Here is a 19298-nt window from a genome sequence, read left to right on the forward strand (position 1 = left end):
CGGCTGACAGGACTTTGTTGCTTTGTTTTCACTTTCCGTGACCGAAAAAAGTGAAAGGATGCGAAAAAGCGAAATTCGTGGTGCAAGTGCATCCGAGGGGCGCGTCTGCGATTGTCCGGCAAAATCCCAAACCCACTGGAACCGTCAATATGATGTGAGTTTGGGTCCTGTGCGGTCCCCACCCTCCCCTAGATCGGTCGCTGGGTGAATGTTTGTGCCCTTGTAATTGAGTTAAGCCCTTTCTCAAAAATCACCCTTGTTCCTCGATTCAGTGGACAACGCAACACTGGTGGCAGGCGCGGCTTCGGGCACTGTTGTTCGGTTGTCGGTACGCGCCGCCGCCAGCAGACAGTGCCCAAAATGTTGCTAAACACCTTTCACCCGGGTGGTCAGGTTCGGACGGTGGGTCATTGTGTGTGTGTGTTTTTTTTTTGGTTGTTGCAGTGTTGTAGCGGTTGAGGGAGATCGATTTGCTTACCACGAGCGCTTTAACAAAATGCGGGCCCATATGAGCTGTTGGAGGGTGTCAAGATAAAAACGCAGCTCCATGTTTAACAAGCCGTTTCTGGGGGTTTGCTTTGTTTTGCTCTGCATTTTATCAGTAAGCGGCTCGGAAATACGTACACCGATATTATTACGAAATGTGGGGAATGTGTCCGTGTGTGTAAGAGGGCCCTCTGATTGACCGGTCGCACTGGGGTATATTGTGGAAAGAAACGGGGCTCGAATTAAGCCAGGAAATGTTGCACCAAAAGTTTGAGCTTGCGCGTTCATCGGCCCGGATAGGGGTGGGCAAATCTGGGGTATAATTTATGGTGCAGCGAGACCTTGCACGAAATTACTACCACTTCGGTAACGATTCGTAATGGGTTTGTGCTCCTTGCAGAGGGGGATAATTTATTTTCTCAGCTGTTTGGGTCGCTCCACCACCACGTATCAGGTTCGGTAGCTTGTACTGATAAGCTCGAATTAAACAGGTTGTTTGTAAAGAAGTAGGAGGAGGCGCTTATGAACTCATAATTACATGCATTGTTTTTAATGCAGTTTGTACATACAAAAGTAAAGATTTTAAAAATAAATTCCATTACATTAATTATTATGAAATGCTTTCATTTCTATTTGTTCAATGTGAAGGAAAGAAAATTCATAAATTCATCAATTAATCAATTCAGTTCAGTCTTTAACAGTTTTAAATTTAATTACAATATTTTCATTTATTGTTCATTTGTTTTGGCAAAAGTAGAAAAACTCTTTCTAAAATGTTAATAAATAATGCCAATTCTACAATTTATTGGCAAGTTTGCTAGCAAAATCGCGTAATTTGTGGCTTAATAATATATTTACGTGTTACTAAAATGTGATTGCCCAATATAAAGCTAAGAGATTTGTTCTATTAATCGATAAATTAAAAAAAGGTGATTGCTCACCACATCGGGCCATCGACCAACTTATACAAAAACTATTAAAACGTGTCCAATTTGCAATTTTTTTTCAATGAGAGCGGCATATTTTAGCAGATAACAAATGTATAATATGCAATATTGATCCTACGTATAGGAAATAAAATATTGGAAAATATATCTAGAATATTGTTGAAATCGTTAAACTATAAATCCTGCCTGATTGAAGTTATGAAGATAATGGAACTTCTTCATTAGTTTTTGGTGTTCAATTATTTTAAATTCTTGATTTCAGTTTTGGTATTTTTGGTGCATAAAAATGTTACTAACATCAATCAAAATTATTTGCTAGACTGAAGCTTAAAAACGAATCCAAATACCCGATCCGCATTTAAAAAAAATAGTCCACTCTTTTCAACACTTAAAATCCATTGAATTTTCATCAGCCATTATGCCAGGAAAAATGTAAAACTAAAAACCACATTACAGTTACGCTCTATCCCTCGCCTTATCATCATCTTAACGAGCCCATCGATTCCCATCGATTCAGCTAGTAATATGCACCTAACCAACCTGCTTCCTGCAAGCCGCTCACACACTCCGCGTGCACTACTGACCGCAACAGCCGTGTAACAAGTGGCTGCTTCAAAATCGCTCCGGCAAAAACAAATCGATAGCATAAACCGATCGTTTCATCGTCTCCGGCTTTGTCTCCCCCCCCCCTCGGTGCAGTGCAATTTCAATTGCAGCATTCCGAACGGCAGCGAACAGATACGGATACGGTGGTTTTTGCGCCCTAAACAACAAAACGGACTAAGCACACGCGCGCGGCCACCGTTTAGAGTCGAACGGGACGACGAAAGCGTCGCAGGAAATGCGCCAAAGGTTGACCACCAAGTGGTGGCCTTTCACGATCCGGGGGCGCAACCGACTAATGCAGCCCTTCGCCAACGTCAACATCATCATCATCATCACCATCATCATCGTCGTCGTCGTCGTTGTTGCGCTGTATCGACGAATGCATTGTAATTGCAAACAACTCTGTTATAGTTTGCAGATCCCGTGCGACAGAATTATGGTTTGTGTTTCCTCGCGCAACGGAAGGATCCAGCACCTATCGGGCAGCACCATCGCCCGAACGAAAGATCGTTTAAATTCATTACCATAATCGAAACGTAAAGCTCACGCGAATGTCAAGATCTAATGTTTTTTTCGTTGTTGTTGCGGTTTTGTGCAGATTGATGCCGTTATGCCCCTCGCTATACTCCGGTACATTCAAAGGCTCCCCAGTGCTACGGATCAAAGCCACATCCAAATTGCCACTCGCTTTTATTGCTTCGTTCGCTTCCCTTCTTCGCAAAAAGGGGTTTCCGCATTGCCGCGGCCGCAATTTTCCGTCCGGCAAGTGGGCAAGCACCGCCGGTCAGCACAACCATAAACCATCCCACCACCTACTCCTGGTCTGGTGGCGCCTAATAGTCACCTTCCGCCACGCGTGTCGACCGGGCGGGCAAAAGCGAGACGGAGGAAAGGTTGAACGTATTAGATTCCCTTTCCGAAAGCGACGGCAAGCAACAGCAGCAGCAGCAGCAAGTGACTTATTGTTTCTAAGCCGTTAGCCCAATGGAATGCTCCACGCAGTGCATTTTCCTCCAGCCTGCTATTTGACTTTGACACTTCCGCATTGTGCTACATTACTGAACGGTTTGTGTGTGGGTGAGTACGCGCGAGCGATTTTGCGAAATACGCACGGGGAACGATCTTTATCATACACCCACATGGCGGGGAAAGGAAATGAGTGGTAGCGTTTAATGGTAGGACGCTGCAAATTGATATCCTTTCGGTGTGTGGGCGAGGAAAAGTTCACTGCTAATGGCGAATGTGAGGAAAAGGAAAGGAAAACGGTGCACTAAAGGAAGGAAGGAAGGAAGTGAAGCCTATAAAACAGGGATGGCTTGCTGTTTTGCATTAGGCGAAAGGGAAAGAGATTGAATTTCAGGTTAATGCGATTGCAATTGGCTTTAATCGGTGGACTTTGGCCGGGGTTAGTTGATGGAAAAAAGGGAAGTTTATTGGTTGGATAAATTGCGACTTGATGGATGTGTGAGTAAAAAAATTTCTTATATCAATGTTTTATGTTTTAGTTTTACGACAGAAATTTGTAAATATTGAAGGCTTAAATAAAAATATAAAGAAGTCCCTTGTAGAAAAAATCTTCATTTTTCAAACATTTTTCAGAAAATGATTAAAATGGTCTCCATTCTCACTTCTTTGTTCCATTTTCACGCTCGTCCATCGATCGATTATGCATCGTCTCGATTCACTTCACTGCAAAGTGGCTCTTCTTCAGTGGCTCTCTTCTCACCCCAAAGTGGCTCAAGCACAATGCCACGATCATTGAATCAATTAACCACCGGTTCGCATCGTGCTTTATGCTCGTTCATGATCGCTTGAGTACTTTTCGATCGTTATAAATCTTTGCCACGCTATTGCTATTGCCACGATGGTCAACTTACGCGCTGGACACCTCCCGCTCGTTCGCTTCGGTGTGGTTTTTTTTGTGTAAAAACAACCACCACCTCAGGTTCAGCTGCGCCGCTGCTGTGCTTGATGACTTAATTAAGCCGACAGCTGTGCACCACTTATCGGAACCGATGAAGGATTTATTATATCACTTTTTGGGTCGCTCGTTTAATTACCTGAAAGTAAACAGAGGAGGAAGAAGTTGCAGCAATTAACATACATGCGGTCATCGTTCGAAGAGCTATCGGGGTGGTTATGATATGTTTTGTTGGTTAACAAAATGTAACTGATGAAGTGGTATATGATCTTAAGCTTTTGTCAATTTATGGCTGGCCTTTTTTCATACAGTGGGTACATGGTTTAAAGGTTAATTTTGGACATTAAAGGTTAATTTTGTGTAGCTAATCAGTTTTTATTTATTTATTTTAGTACAGTACTTAAACTAAAAGTATATCAATTTTCATCAAATTTCATAGAGGATTAAATGTGCTTGAACATGTTTTACTTTCACTCCATTCATCATAGCCCAGTTTTTCCATCTTTCACTACCTGTTTTGATATCCGGCAAACATTCTTTTCGAATTTCTGTGTTGATTAATTTTCATCGCCACCAACATCGATCAGCTCGTTTCAAAGACTTGAACGATAATGCACCACCAGTGTGTGTGTGTGTATTTCCCCCCTCAAAAGTTGTTATTTTTTCCCTCACATTTCTACGCCTGTCACAATGGCAGCGATGAGAATGATTAATGATTGTCTGGTGCGCATTTCTCTTAGCCCGGTACGCGTGTGCCAGGAACGTGCCTCAATTTCCCTACCGTAGGTCCAAGCAGCAAAGACCTCTTGAACCGGGATGATACCCCGATTCCAGCGTAAAGTAAACACTCTGTCCTGTTAACCTTCAACTCTTTCTGTCTTTGGAAGTTTCTCATTTTTCATATCGCTGCCCTGTCGGGTTTAACAATGGAGAGTGAGACTGTCGACCTCTTTTTTTTTAACTGTTTGACAGTGGAAAATCAAAATACAAATCCATCACGGTACAGAAGCTGCGCTACCTATTGTGATCACCGTTTGGGAAGCTTCTTTGTGTAGGTAGCTTGTGTTCATGGGTTGTTACATTGTTGCAAATTTCTAGAAATGGATCGCAAAATTCAGGTGTGCGAGTGTGGTTTATTGTTCATTAAATAAAGGTAAAAATGAGGCATATATTGGCCTCAGAGATTTGTTTCTTTGTTTTCGTTTTGATTATTAAACGCAATAATCTAACTAATAATTTTTATATTTCCCTTCGGTAGTATTGAAGAATTCATTTGGTTTGTGTTGTTTATGACGTTTAAACTAAATTGCACATTAAAATACGCCGTTGATTCAAGCACACACCCTAATTGCGACAAAACAATCCTTCAGACTGCTGAACACTGGAATGAAAGACTTCAACGTTCGCACGGGCGAGGAACCGCTGGGAAAAGGGGGGACAAACATTAGTCGCCGTAAACCAAAGCCGATCAATCAACGTTACCGTCTGACGTGTAGCCCTTTTTCAAACGAAAGCGAAAACGATAAAAAACGAACGAGCGCAACAAGTCCATTTTAATCCTGCCGTCTCACATGATCCACCGAAAGCAGCACACGATCAATCCCCGTACCCAGACCCAGCGCCAGCTGTTCCAAAGAGGCAGTTTGCAGTTTCGCTTGTTTGCACGTTAGGGGCATGAGGGGCACAAAATACAGCCAACAGACATTAATTAAACATTCAACCCTTGGAGGGTAAAAAAGAGTGCTACATAAGAGCTCCTCTTATGTGTGTGCGTGTGGGAGGATGCGGTGCAAAGGTTGTAAAAAGGCAAAGAAAGTGTCACCGCGAATTGTCGATCGGTGTGTAGATTGTGGAGTGTTGTTCGCCCTACCAAGCCGATCGCGCCAGAGCAATTGCTGCACACTGAAGCTAAAGATGCGATCATTTTTCAACATCTAGATCGGAATAGTGATCAACATAGCATCTTGATGAAGATCTTGAGCGATGTTGTTGCCCTGGTTTAACTACTCATTCGGTCTCTCTCTCTCTGTGTGTCTCACTTCATGTCTGCAAAATAAACCAGCGTCAAGGATCTCCGGTTCGGTGCAGCCAGTTCCAGTCCGCCTTCCTCTCTACACCACAACGCAAGTGAAATGCTCCAGTTTGTGCTTGTGCGTGTTTTTGTGCCACTCGCTACACTTGAAATTCATTGATACTTGCACAGCTGGTTTCACTGTTTTTAAGGCATTTGCGGGACCGTCCAGGAATTGAGTGCGGAGCAAAAGTAAAGTTATGCAACGAACCGCGTCTCGGCAGTACGAAACGAAACCATCGGCGGGAGGGGGGTGGGAGATAAATTATGAACGGAAAAACGCGGTGACACACACACACACACACACACTCCCCGGCGCAAGATGTCGGGGCCAGTGGGTAAGTGTGGCTGGAGGCCAACACAGTTGGCGTACTTGGCTGGCCCAAAAATTCAACCCCGGCAAGACTGACACTGGTGGAGGGGGATGGAGTGGGAAGGAGGGCGAGAAATAGAGCTATCCTATACACCCGTGGCCAGTGTTAGCAGCACCAAACCAGTCCAGGCTCGATCGATCGAAACAGGTCTTTCGGGCGGTAAACTGTGGCACACGGTAACGCGGTAGACTAGCGCTAAGAAGCGGACCAAGATGCAAAGAAACATAACAAATTCACATTTCTTTCTCTCGAGGGCACACACACACACACACTGGGCCGGTTGGATTTGCCAGTGACGATGGCGACGTTTTGCGTGTTACGATCGCTCGCGCAAGTGGTGGACCCAGTGTGTCGGAAACGGGTGGCAAAGTGCGAAGGAAATTGGCTGAAGAAAATCAGTTGTCAGCTAGCTAGCTGTGTCACTCTTTGCGTGCGGAGGGAGCAGGGTGACGAAAAATTACGATAAATTGCGAACGCTCAAGCTGGGCTCGGATAAAATGCAACCAGTTGCAAAAGTGCAAGCGAACGGTGGGCTCAGTGGAAAAGTGACCCATATTTCTGTGTGAGCGAAGGTTGATTCAAGCTAGACTTGTGGGTTGGAAGTGAGAGTGTGTTTTTAAGTAAAATTATGATGTAATTAAATGGTTGAAATCATCGATAAAACAGATCAATAAACAGCTTAAAATTAAAAAAAATAACTATGTAGGATTTACAAGAATTTTTAAATACCCATTATTCGAATTATCATATTATCGTCCAAACAACCTGTTCTGTCTTCAATATCGATTATCTCGCGATCATTATAAATTCTCACAGCAAAATCTCGCCTTATCATCCACAACTCGATCCCGCTTTCGGCTCATTTAAATCACCAAATCTTATCGCTCGCAACGAAACACCCCATAGAACGACTTAATCGATCAGTAGGCGCGAGCAGGCTGATCAACGCATTAAAAAACGCTCATCGAACCCGCTTCGTGATGTGCCGCGCACCGCAGTCTGCCCACAGCCGGTATGTAAATTATGCGGATGCTTCATTCATCTGTTTCAATCATCGCCGTCATTAGCGCCGCGAACTATTCGCCGTACCTTGCCGCTTGGAAGATCCACCCAGGTGGCAAAAGGTGTTGACGATTCCACCAAAAGAAGACGAGAAAAAAAAACCGGACAATTTAGGTGTGGGGAGCTTTTACCATCTTTGCGGTGCTTACACCTAGCAGACACAGCAGACCCAGGCGAAGACGATCCCGCCTCGGTTCGGTGTTTATCCATCTGCTTTTTTATATTTTATTTTATTTCTGCGTACACACATTTGGTTCGTATGGGGATGGTGGTTGGACACACAAAGCAACAAAAAATAGCGAGTCCAAGCACAGAAGTCTCTTCAACACGACCCGAAGATCACTTTTATGGGTGGCGTCTGCGCGCATGTTCACGCTTGCATATGGTTGTGGCGGGGCAGCTCGCCTTGGAAGAGGTCCACCGGCACGCGAACGTCTTTTGGGGGAACACAGTTTTAAGTGTGTGAAGATGGCGAGCGCTTTATCTTGCCGCGCTGCACGCGCACTGAAGATGACATCCGATGCCCAGCGTGTGAACTTTTTTTTCTTATACTCTCTCGTTTTTGCTTTTGCCCGTTTTTTATGCGCCCTCCTTGTGTGTGTGTGCCGTGTTTGTTTTCGGTGGCGTTGACAGTCTTGTTTTCGGGAGGCATTATTTATTTACTGTTTTTTTCTCTGTCTCGCTTTTTAAACAAGATTTCTTAAGTGGGGTGGCTTTTCAGCGATCGGATTATGTTGAATAATTCATTATCGTGCTGGTTCATTTGTCATGCGATTAGGCCGAAATGAATGCGTGGATTAATATGAAAGCTCAATAGGGATGAGCAATTATTAAGGTATTTTTATCAGGTGTGAAAGCTACTATTCAGTAGATGAAATGTTGCCGACAATTTTTTGCTTTTAATTATTTATATTGAGTTAGAAAGCTTAACTATGTTTTCTTACTTGTCAAAATTGTTACACTTTATTAATTAGATAATTTTGATTACAAATTTGATTGCATAGTTTTTGGCATAAAATTGATAATTAATCAAGCAAAAGTAAACATCTCTCCTTGGCGGACTCTCTAAGCGCCTGATGGTATGCAATTCAAGTTTGTTCTCACGTGGTTGTTTTATTGACTTTCCTTTTATTATCAATTTACTTTTATTTTATCACTCATTTACTATTTACTAGTCAATATCTTATTGTAAACGTATTTGAGAGCAAAGTACTAAGTTTGAGCTTAATGAGCTTAATTTGAGCTATTACCTTTTTTCTAGATTTGGTTCTAATCAAAATTATTTGAATTTGTAATATTTATAAACTGCTTTAGAGTATAATTGATTTAGGATACTTTTGAACAGATAAATAGTAGTGAAAATATGTATAAAAAAATGTATATATCTGGAGTCCAAAACTGATGTATTGCATTGTGAAGATCCCTGTGTACCAGCTCAAAGTCTCCCCTTTTGCAAAAATTATAGTAGTTTGGATAATTATTTCTTGTTGTTGTTGATGATTCGTTTAATGCACGAAAAATGTTCTTGAATAAAGACCTGCAATTCTCATATTAAAATTTGAGAATACTCATAAAATATAGTATTACTAGAGATACTTGCTAAAACTAACTTGACTGAACCTAACACATTTGCACCTGGTACTTGGCGGCTACTATTTTCTCTGGCGCTTAGCGCAGAGATTTCTTGCAACCGACAAATTGCCGCGGTACCAGCGTCAACCAGCAGCAAGCACAGCATCGCAGCCTATGACAAACGGCCGGACATTAGCGCCATCATAAAAAAGCACATACATCTTGCTCTAGCACTCTTGCAGCCAGCACTTTCTGCCGCGACCATGACGCGACCGTTCGACCGACCGACTGCATAATAATGTACTGCGCTTCGGGAAGCATAACCAGACCTCCCGTTCCCTCCTTTCCCTCCTCTCCCCGCAAACACGCATTCACTGCTGACACATATTTTCGTGCGCTCACGATCGACGGCAACCGAAAGCACCGCCACATTACAGCAAAACTGGGGAACCGAAGAAAGAATTAAGACGAAATAAAGATACTTATAATATTGACCATGCTCTGCCCACGATGATCCGACCTGGGATAAGAGAGGGCTAAGAGAGATGAAGTCAAAGCCAACGGGACTCGGCAGACACACACGCGCGCAGGACAACAGTTCCTCAGGCGCGGGATAGTAGTACCTGCAGGGCCGCGTGCACGTTGCCGCTTATGAAAGGCGACCAATGGTGCTTTGTGCGAGAATGCGGGGAAATATATGAACACCGCTGGTGGTAATTTCTTTTCTCCCATTACGTAACCTCCCACACGGTCCCACAGGCAGGCAAAAAGTGGTTCAATTTTGCGACCACCACAGCAGGGCCCGCGTGTCCACCAGCCAGATATGTGTATTTACCTTTTTTTTTTTTTGCACAAAGGCACCGTACTGCCGGGCTAAATGACCTCCTGCTATGCTGTTTTTGTCGTTGTTGGTGGTGGTGGCCACGAATGGTCGGTCAAGAGGCAAAACGGGAACCAAGGTGCAGCAGCAAACGGTCTAGCTTTCGGGGGTTTGCTTGCGTTTAAGCTCCCTCTCACTCTCTTACTCTCTATCTTCCCGCCTTTTTTCTTGGGTCCTTCATCCGCACAGAAACAATGGCATTCTTTGAAAGTGAGTTAATTTTTAGCGATCACTTTTTCCACCTTGTGCCCCCCCCCCCCTCTCGATTGGGTGCAATTTTATTTGCGTCCCCAATCCCTCGCGGTGCTGGGTGAATTTGCCTTCTTTCTCTTCGTGAGCTAAGACGGTGCTGCCATGGTGATTGGAGGGTGCTTTTTGCATCATCGTGGTGGCGAATGTCCGCCAAAGGTTCGGACTGTGCGGGAGTATGCCGGTGGGAAAAACGGTGAGCTGTTTTTTCTTCTTCGTCCTTTTTAGAGCGGGATCTAGCTTAAGCGGGTTGAATAATTGAACTGTTCCGTTTTGAATGCGCTTGTGTGGCTGAAAGGCTCGTGATGTCCCGCTGAGTGGTTTCGGTGAATTTTTGATACGCTCGTGTGTTTGAATGGACCACTTTCATTCTTGTCTCTTGCGGAAACGAGCCTTGTGGTACCGAACGTTTGATAGTATTACATTAGCTGAATTAAAATTGAATTGACTGCGTTGTATAAAATAGGGAATATTATGCAATTACTACTGTGAAGCATGATCAGCAAATTGTTTTTATGATGTTTGGGAATAGCATTCTTTGATATCTGAAGTATCAAAATACGGTCCTGGCACCGATTATGATCGTGGTCGATTTCAAAACAAGTCTGCTAATATTCACAGTTCAACGTTATGCTCATCTTAGGGTAAAAGCATGCTTTAGGTTCATCTGCTTTTTGTTTTTCAGCTAAAATAGGATGTTTTGATTGCTATCCAAAAAAACATTTAATACAATATGATGAGTAATGCAGCTTCCAGTGGTTCAGCTAATAACAACTTATGGTTGAGTTTGAAAAAGCAACGCTGTTGAATTCATTCCAATTATTTATTTTAACATCATATAAGGTCTTCTGTGAAGATTTAACTACAAAATAGACGAATACATACATCAGGAATAACATTCACATACGTATAAAATTTAGATATATGGATAACAAGAAACAAAAATTGTCTGCTTACGAACGAAAAGCTAACAAGATGATAACATAGTTAGAGGACCTGATATTTAGATTTATTGTTTTCTCGGATTATTTATTGCTGTAGTTTCCGCTTCATTTTACCTCCTAGTCACCAATTTGGACCTCTAAGGTACCAATTTTTGGCAGTAAGTCAATCGGGGGTTTTATTCGACGCTTAACTGTATTTCAGAGATTATGCGTTTAAAAACTGTCAATTTTTCCGTAGAGAACCAACAGAATCAGTGATTTTATAGTAATAATTAAAGTTAATTTGTCTATTTCCAGTTAAATTTTTAAATAATAATTTGAATAAAGTATGAAAAATCTTAAACTTCATCAGATTGCACTAAATAAAAATGAAAAAATTTGATTTTGTTTCCACAACATAAAAATTTTCAACAATTTTCTAAAAAACCGAGTAAATTGCGGCAACGACCGCACCTTGTGTAAAAGTTTTAAACAATGTAATGGATATGGATTTAAACAATTTATTATGGTTGTTATATTAATGTAAATTTTTTTTTAAACTATGAGTTTCATCAGAATAGGAATGCCAAAATTAGAAAAAATGCCTTAAGCATTTCCGTTTTATTTATAATTATGTTCTAACTTACTTAATTGATTACTTACTTAATTACTTACTTACCTATAATTCGTATAATCTTCTTTTTCTTCTTTAGCACAACAACCGTTGTCGGTCAAGGGCTACCTCTACCACAAGTGGGCTTGATTTTGAGTGACTTATCGATTACAAGTAGCAGGATAGTCAGTCCTACACGATCCAATTGGGACTTTAATCCATGACGGGAATGTTATAAAGTCGTACGAGTTGATGACTATCCCACGAGACCGAAATATAATATTTATAACATAGTTTGATAACCAAGATCGACAAGTGAATGTATAATTGATACGTATGCGAAACACGTGTCTGAATCATTCTATGCTTGAGGTCAAAGATTCCTACAACTAGACACCTTGCTCCGTTTGAGCGATGTATAACGATTTACCAGGTCCATGTTTCATTTTCCCTTACCCAAGTCCGGCAGTACAGGAATGTTTGCGCCACTTTTATGTATTTTCCCACAAAACAAATCTAAAAAAAGACACACACATACACACAAGAATTACGAAAGAAAGTGAAAGCATTGCAAAACGCGAAACATCTTTTTGCTCCGCCGTTGCCGTTGCAGCTCTTTTGCTCTCCATGCTGCAGCCCTAATTCGCTTTCGCTTGCAATCGCGATTGAGCGGGCGCGCGTGATTCTAGCCTAGTGCAGAACACTTTCCTTCTGGGTGGGTGGGCTGGGAGAAAAGCGGTGGAGCGGCCCTCTACCTGCAATTTATTGTTATGCAAATCGTAGCGCGACCGCTTTCGCACCTTTCCGTGGTCTGTGCCTTTTACTCGTGTGCACTCGAGTCTCTTTCTCGTTGTTTTCACCCCCAGCGAGGCCACGTCCAGTGCGCGTCGATCGCAATCGATGTATGCAGGTCGGGTACCGGCCGGTCCGATGCCGCGAGGCCGCTTTCGTGCTTCGTGGCGACCAGCGTGTCATAAAGCATCACACATGCCCATAAATATAAGGCACCCTTTGCGGTGTAGCTTGCCCACAGTCTTGCTCGTACGGAAAGGAAACTCCGAGCCACCGGCACGACATCAAATTAATCAGATCGTTTATTACGTAATGCGTCCCTGAACGGGATGGTGAAAGGGAGGGGAGACAATTTGTGGGAGGCAGACAAACACACACACGCACTCACGTGTGCGAGAAAAGTGGGGTGTTGAAATTACGGGATGCATTAGGGAAGCCTAACTGGTTGCGCTCGTCGGCGTGCGCAAGTGCATCATGGCGCACCAAAATAGAAACGGCACAGAACACGGAAACACGGGCGCCTTTGCTTTGCTCCAGCCCGGCTCCAAATCGAGCGGTGGCTGGCGCAGGCGTTACAAATATGGTGCTGGGAATAAATCTCAACTTGTGGTCCAGTTGTGGTTTGGAGAGAGCGAGGGTGCCCAGACGACGGTGTAAAAGTCATCTTGAAACACACAAAAGAAGCTCGGCATGCGTATGCTGTTTTTGATGCTGGTGTGGAATAATACACATGGCCGGGAGGTGGAATTCTAAGCAATTGAACTTTACCCACAAGGAAAGAGATCAAATTATCGCCTCACTTTGCGTGCGGCTTTACGCAATACAAACAATATTACATCGTGAAGAACACCTTGTAACCTTTTGAGGCCACACACACAATGTCGCAATGTTACTCCCCATCACTCTCTTATCTATGGCGCCTTCTGCCTGACTCATCCAATTCTCGATGGCCATTGATGGCTTCACTCCCTTCCAAAACCATTCAAATGCTTATCATACGCAGTGTTTGCTTTATTTCGATACACACTTCCGCTAGCCGAGGCGGGCACTCTTCCAGCAGCCCGCTGGACATCACTCTATCGCGTCATGATTGATGGATCCAACTTCGTCTTGATCCCGCTGCCATCCCTATCGATTGCACAGCTGCCACGAGCAGAGCGAACACTGGTCGTACGCCTGCCCACCGCTCAGCATCGTGCAGGTGTCGGTGAGCGATTGCTGCCGCTTGGTACAGCCCCGACTGATCACGCGCCGATTGTTCACTGTAAGCAGAGGCCAATGGTAAGAGTACGACTAACCACAGACGCAGTGCGTCAACACCCTTACCGAAGCGTTCCGTCGTGTAGCAGACGTAGACCGGCAGCGGTAGTTGCCGCGGTGAGCGAAGATCCTCCTCCAGCTCATCCATCAGCGCATCCCGGGTGGCCCGGGCGGCCATCGTAAAGATGGAGGTGGAGCGGGCACCGAAGCAAGGACAGCAGCCGGCAGGACAGCTCGGCGTGCTGGTGGTCGGTACGGGCGTCGTTGGAGTCGTTGGACTGGGGGTCATAGTCGTGGTGGTTGGGCTCGGCGTAGAGGTGGTTGGAATTGGGGAGGTTGGCAGGGTAGGTCCACACGTTGGGCAGGTTGTTTCGGGAACGGTGGGCGTCACCACCGGTGTGGAGGTGGTTGGAATTGGCGAGGTTGGCAGGGTAGGACCACACGTTGGGCAGGTTGTTTCGGGAACGGTGGGTGTCACCATCGGTGTGGAGGTGGTTGGGAACGGGGAGGTAGGTAGGGTTGGGGCACATGTTGGGCACGTGGTTTCGGGCGTTGGTGTTGTGGGCATTGGCGTTGTTGGGAGCGTCGGAGCGCAGGTTGGACACGTGGTGTCCGGTGTCGATGTCGTCGGGAGTGGAGTGGTGGGCAGGGTTGGGGCGCAGGTTGGACACGTGGTGTCGGGTGTGGAAGTCGTCAGCTGCGGGGTGGTTGGTAGCGTCGGTTCCGGTGCACACGTCGGGCAGGTGGTGTCCGTGGGCAGGGGCGTGGTGTAGTCAATGTCACCGCAAACGACGGGAATCTCTTGCTGCAGCTCACAGTCATCGCACTGATAGCACACCAATTGCGTGTGAACTAAAGGCAAGCGCACGGATATCCAGTTTTAATGTCGCGATCTTCAGAATTTTAGGTCCTGCTACATTACCTGTTCCCAGAAACAGCACCAAGAGTGCTCCTAGCGTCACAGTTCTAATCATTTTTGGGCCACAATATTGCAAGCACTGTAACACTAAACAAGCTGATTCAAACTGATGCTCATCTTCCCGCAAGACGCTAGGTTTTGTAGCGCTTGTCTTGTCTTATCGGGCTGGAATAGATAATGCTGGACACTCATCAAGGGACGATTTCTTCATCGTATGTAAATTATCGATAAGCGGGACCGACTATCATCTACTATCCCGGCCTGTCTCTCAAGGCCTGAATTTCGTCGAATTTCTTGAATGGATCCGGTGATTCCTCACTTGTCTGAGATAATGTTCAAACTTAATGCGAATCTCGTGATGGCGGGGATTTTTCCTGGGACAAATCGATCGAGCCAAAACAGTTTGATGGATAAGACAGTTCCGGTCAACACATCCACATTGTCCAATTGGAGGACTTAAAGACTTGGAGGACTCCCAGTACATGTGAGTGACAGGATTAAGCATTAATTACGCCTTTTAATGTACCATTACTTCCGCACCCTTTCCAAATTCAATTAGCAGATCATCTTCGCTAATGATCTTTGCCGGTGACCCGGTGTACAGCAATGCTGGGCAAAAATATCGATCACTTTCACCTACCGAGCACGGGCCGGAGAGCGACCAATTATAAAATACTTTACCCTCTGCGTCAGCTGATCTTTCATGTGCCCGGGCTTGGATCTGGCTTGGCCTGTCGTTCGCAAGACAGACAGTCACCGGGACATGGCAGATTACCGCATCCACCACGCTGTGTGTGTGTGTGCCTGTGATGCAGCGGGAAATTCAATTATCGTTCATTTCTAAAGTACCACGTGATAAATTACCGTTTCCTGACATCCACGTTGCTGTGCTGTGCTGTCGGGAACGTCGAGCTCCCAATCCGGGCTCGCTGTTCTCTCCGGTTCCGCGATTACCATCCGTTGCCATTTTTCCATTCCCACTCGCAGGCACCGCTTTTCCTCAGCTCACCCAGTGCATGACAACTGATTACAATTGCTGAAAGTCCATTACCTTGACGCCCGGGCCTGGGGCCGTCGGCTGACAGTACTACGGCGCTCCAGTTCGAGTGCCGCCTTCGCCGGGCGAATTACGATCATAATGTTCCGGCTGATTCTGCGGTGCGACAACCACCGCCACACAGACACAGGGCAGGGCAAGTAGGTGCAGCTTTAGGAGAGGCGGTAGTAGTAGTAGGACTACCGTAGGAGACTGGGAGCCGACCCTTATTCATCTGTCGACTATCAGCCGTACCAGATGCCGCGGCGGAAGTGCTGATGTTGGCGGGATAAGCGTCACCGGGTAGAGCACGGGCACAGAACGCAAATCTACCACAGCAGATCTGGGGCTTTCCCGGAACAAAAGGGAAAGTGTAGCACCGTTAGCGAGTGCCAGCGGTGCTGCGTTCATTGTGGAAAACGACCCGGCAGTAGCAGATTTGTCCTACCATACCCCTCCCTTTCTCTCCGTACGATCGAGTAGGGTGTGGATCGCGTTTTCAGGTGATTTGTTGTTTAGTTTTCTTTGCCAATGTTTTTTGTACGGTTAGTAGGAAGATGTGGCTGCTGCTGGTGCTGCTGGACCGAAAAAGAAAGTGTAGCCCGCAACGCAACAACAGCACCGTAGGTCTGCCTGTAAGTGCCGTTTTATGAAGCGGGTCCATCGTTTTTTCTCAATAACGCCCGTTTAGCAAAGCGCGATCTTGCGCTGAAGAAGATTCGCACACACACACGCACACACACACACAAACACACGATCGCGCAAAGCAGAAAAGGGAAAAGCGTGCAACGCAAACGCACCGGTGGAAACTGGAGCTATTTAGCGTGAAGAATCCGCAACATCGATGATGCGAGATGACTGCTGCGCTAACGAGCCATCCGTGCGCCGCCGCCGCCATCGTCTTTGTGGCCTCGCCTCGGTTTCGCTTTCGACACTTTCCATTAGGGGCTTAAGCAGCTTTCCTTCGGGTGGCACTTTTCCACCGGAGTGCATCACACCGCGGGCGCGTAGAACGATCGCCGACCAAAAGACACGAAAATGGAAAACAAATGCTGGCGGCTCCAAGCGGCCATACCAGGCGAGCGTGAAGATCGAGGGCACGAAGGCGTCGTGACCTTCCATCGGTCATGGTGTGTGTGTGTGTGTTGTTTGAAGGGGGATTTGCTCGAGCACCCCCCGTCCCAAAACGAATTACCAAATTGAAGTGGAAATCGATTATTTCACCCAAAATCGAATGGGAGGGAGAAGATCTACAACCCTCAAACGCCTTCCAGCACGATCACACAACGGCAAGCATTACCGAACCGACATCGATCGAAATGGTCGAAATGGCTCCGATTGATTGCGTACTGTCCGAGGGTGGAATGGCACGACAGGCGGGGGATGGCTATTTTGTCACCGTTTGGAGAAGTTGTCTGAGGTCGTGGTGCCTTCAAATTGATTTCTTGCCATGGCATTGTTCTTCGTGCCGGAGACGGAGCGGTTGTTGCTGTTGTGCTTTTTTACCAGCGCAGCTGTTTTGGGTGAGTGAGAAGAACACTTCCGGGGGAAGTGATTTTTTTTATGTTTTCGTCCATTTCCTGTGGCGTAACTCGTGGTTTTTGGAGGGTAAGGTCCCAAAGGGGGGTTGAAGATGGACGGACTGGCAGACGGGTGACAATGGAATTTCTCGATCAATTGTTTTCACTTTCATCTTAGATAATAGCAAACAGGCAGTGATCTTGATAGTGGTTGGCGTTTTCAGGGTGAGTGAATTGGTACGGGCAGGCTGTTTACCGTGTCTTTCGAGAAGAGTTCAATTGAAGCGATAGAGCATAAGTTTTGCTTTCATTTCAATGGTAGTAGCTGTACAGAGTATCTGAGCAACAGTAAACAGAGATTGTTCATGTTTCGGTGTTAAATAAGAACTTCTGTTAGTTATTAGTGATTAGTTATCTAATAAGATTCTGTTGTTTGAATGTTTTGTTTAAAAGATTTTACAATCAGAATTTCGTAATGCTTAGGAAAATCGACGGGCGACTGGTCCTGCCAACCGCTAGATCCGCCACTGAATTCATAAGATCCTTTGCCTGGTTAAAACAAATTGAATAGTTTGAGTTTGAAGACTTTTTTTCTAAATTTAATCAAACTAAACATCTCTTTTTAGGATCGACATCGATAAAAACAAATTAAAGAGAGTCAAATTTGCAAAGACACATTTAAAATCATTAACAGTTCATTGTGCCCAAGCGAAAACTTTTTAGTTTTTTTGGAAATATAATTATTTTAATATTTTACATTTCAAAAGTTCTCATAGACCAAGACCTATCCATGTTCCATGATTTTTTTAGATAAAAAATCACAAGACCTCTGCTTTGGTCAGTGAGTTCTCTCTTTTCCATGTTTGTATGTTTATTTCATAAGCTTCTTTCAATGATTCAATCAATCAATTATTACCTATCCCAACGCTAACTTGTTGATTTACCAAGCTGTAAAAAATATAAACTCAATCTCCTCTCCGTCTCTTCCTTCAATCGCTTACATTTTTCCAGTGAAAGTTGCAGTACGTTCCTAATCCAATTCCCTCGGGAGCGCTCGACATCGTCCACCTTAATGCTCCTGTCAGTATGCCCCATTTCACTCATAGCCCGCAACCCCAAGCGTCCAATAGTTGGTTCACTTCCTTTGCGACAGGTGCTGATAGGCAATCTTTTCATCTTCATCCATTTCGCCACGGTGCTCGCGTTGTCGACATCGAGCTTCAACGGGATCCGGGATCAAACGATCCGCAAACTGCAGCGGGCTCATCCAACCACCAAACCACCGCCGTTGATCATGGGCACGCGTGTAACGGGAATGATTTCGCATCAGCATTTCAGCCTGCACCTCTCGCCGTTTTGACAGCAGCTCGATCAATTTATTTTTTATCAAAATCACACTCACTCCGCAACCAACGTACGTTCGATGTGTGTGTTTTCTACTGCACCAACATTCCAGCATTGGTCTTGATTGCGCAATGCACCAAAGGCAGGGGTTATACCTCTGCCTTCGAATTTCCTCCGTTTGTGTGTTTTCTCTTTAATCGGGATTGCAGGCTCACGGTGTCACGATACCCGTTAGCATTCCGGGCGTATGGTGAGTGTGTTTTAAACAGTTTTTTTTCTGGGTCACCCTTGTAACATGCTTCCCGGGGGGAAAAGTCCGCTCGGGCAGGCTTGTTGAATAGCGATGACAAATGTCGAGTAAATGGTTCCAAATGTTACCTCGTTAAAGCGTGTTATTTGACTGCAGCAGTTCGAAGGGCTTGGGTCATTAATCGGGTGGTTTGCCCTTTTCTTTGACCGACCGACAGTGTTTCGGTTCCTAAATGTAGGAAACACACGCGTGCTGATGATTAGTTAGATCATACGCTCGGCAAACAACGCACGACAACTCGAATTAGGGAAAACATCATGCCGAACACAGTGCGAAAGGGGGCCGGTATGTGCGTCAAATCGCATTAAAATCGAACGGACGAGCGGTTTGGGAATTAATTGGCAAGATTGGCAAAATCAAAGGTGCAGTCGGAGACACATTTAGCTGAAAGCGCTTGGTGGGGCAATTTCCGG

At 45.1% G+C, this 19298-nt stretch overlaps 2 protein-coding genes across 3 annotated transcripts in view; both read right to left on the minus strand.

Annotated features, from left to right (window-relative positions):
* The window catches only part of LOC121595868 (mucin-5AC), a 141303-nt gene that overhangs the window by 53851 nt on the left and 68154 nt on the right, over positions 1 to 19298 (minus strand). The gene's annotated exons all lie outside the window — the stretch shown is intronic.
* LOC121595869 (salivary glue protein Sgs-3-like) lies at positions 13487 to 14799 on the minus strand. Its single transcript, XM_041920199.1, has 3 exons — positions 14679 to 14799; positions 13823 to 14608; positions 13487 to 13758 (listed from the first exon to the last, which is right to left on the minus strand). The coding sequence occupies exons 1-3, from the start codon at positions 14728 to 14730 to the stop codon at positions 13625 to 13627; spliced, it is 972 nt and encodes a 323-aa protein (XP_041776133.1). The 5' UTR covers positions 14731 to 14799; the 3' UTR covers positions 13487 to 13624.

Source organism: Anopheles merus, chromosome 3R, assembly GCF_017562075.2.
Source record: "Anopheles merus strain MAF chromosome 3R, AmerM5.1, whole genome shotgun sequence".
NCBI lineage: Eukaryota > Metazoa > Arthropoda > Insecta > Diptera > Culicidae > Anopheles > Anopheles merus.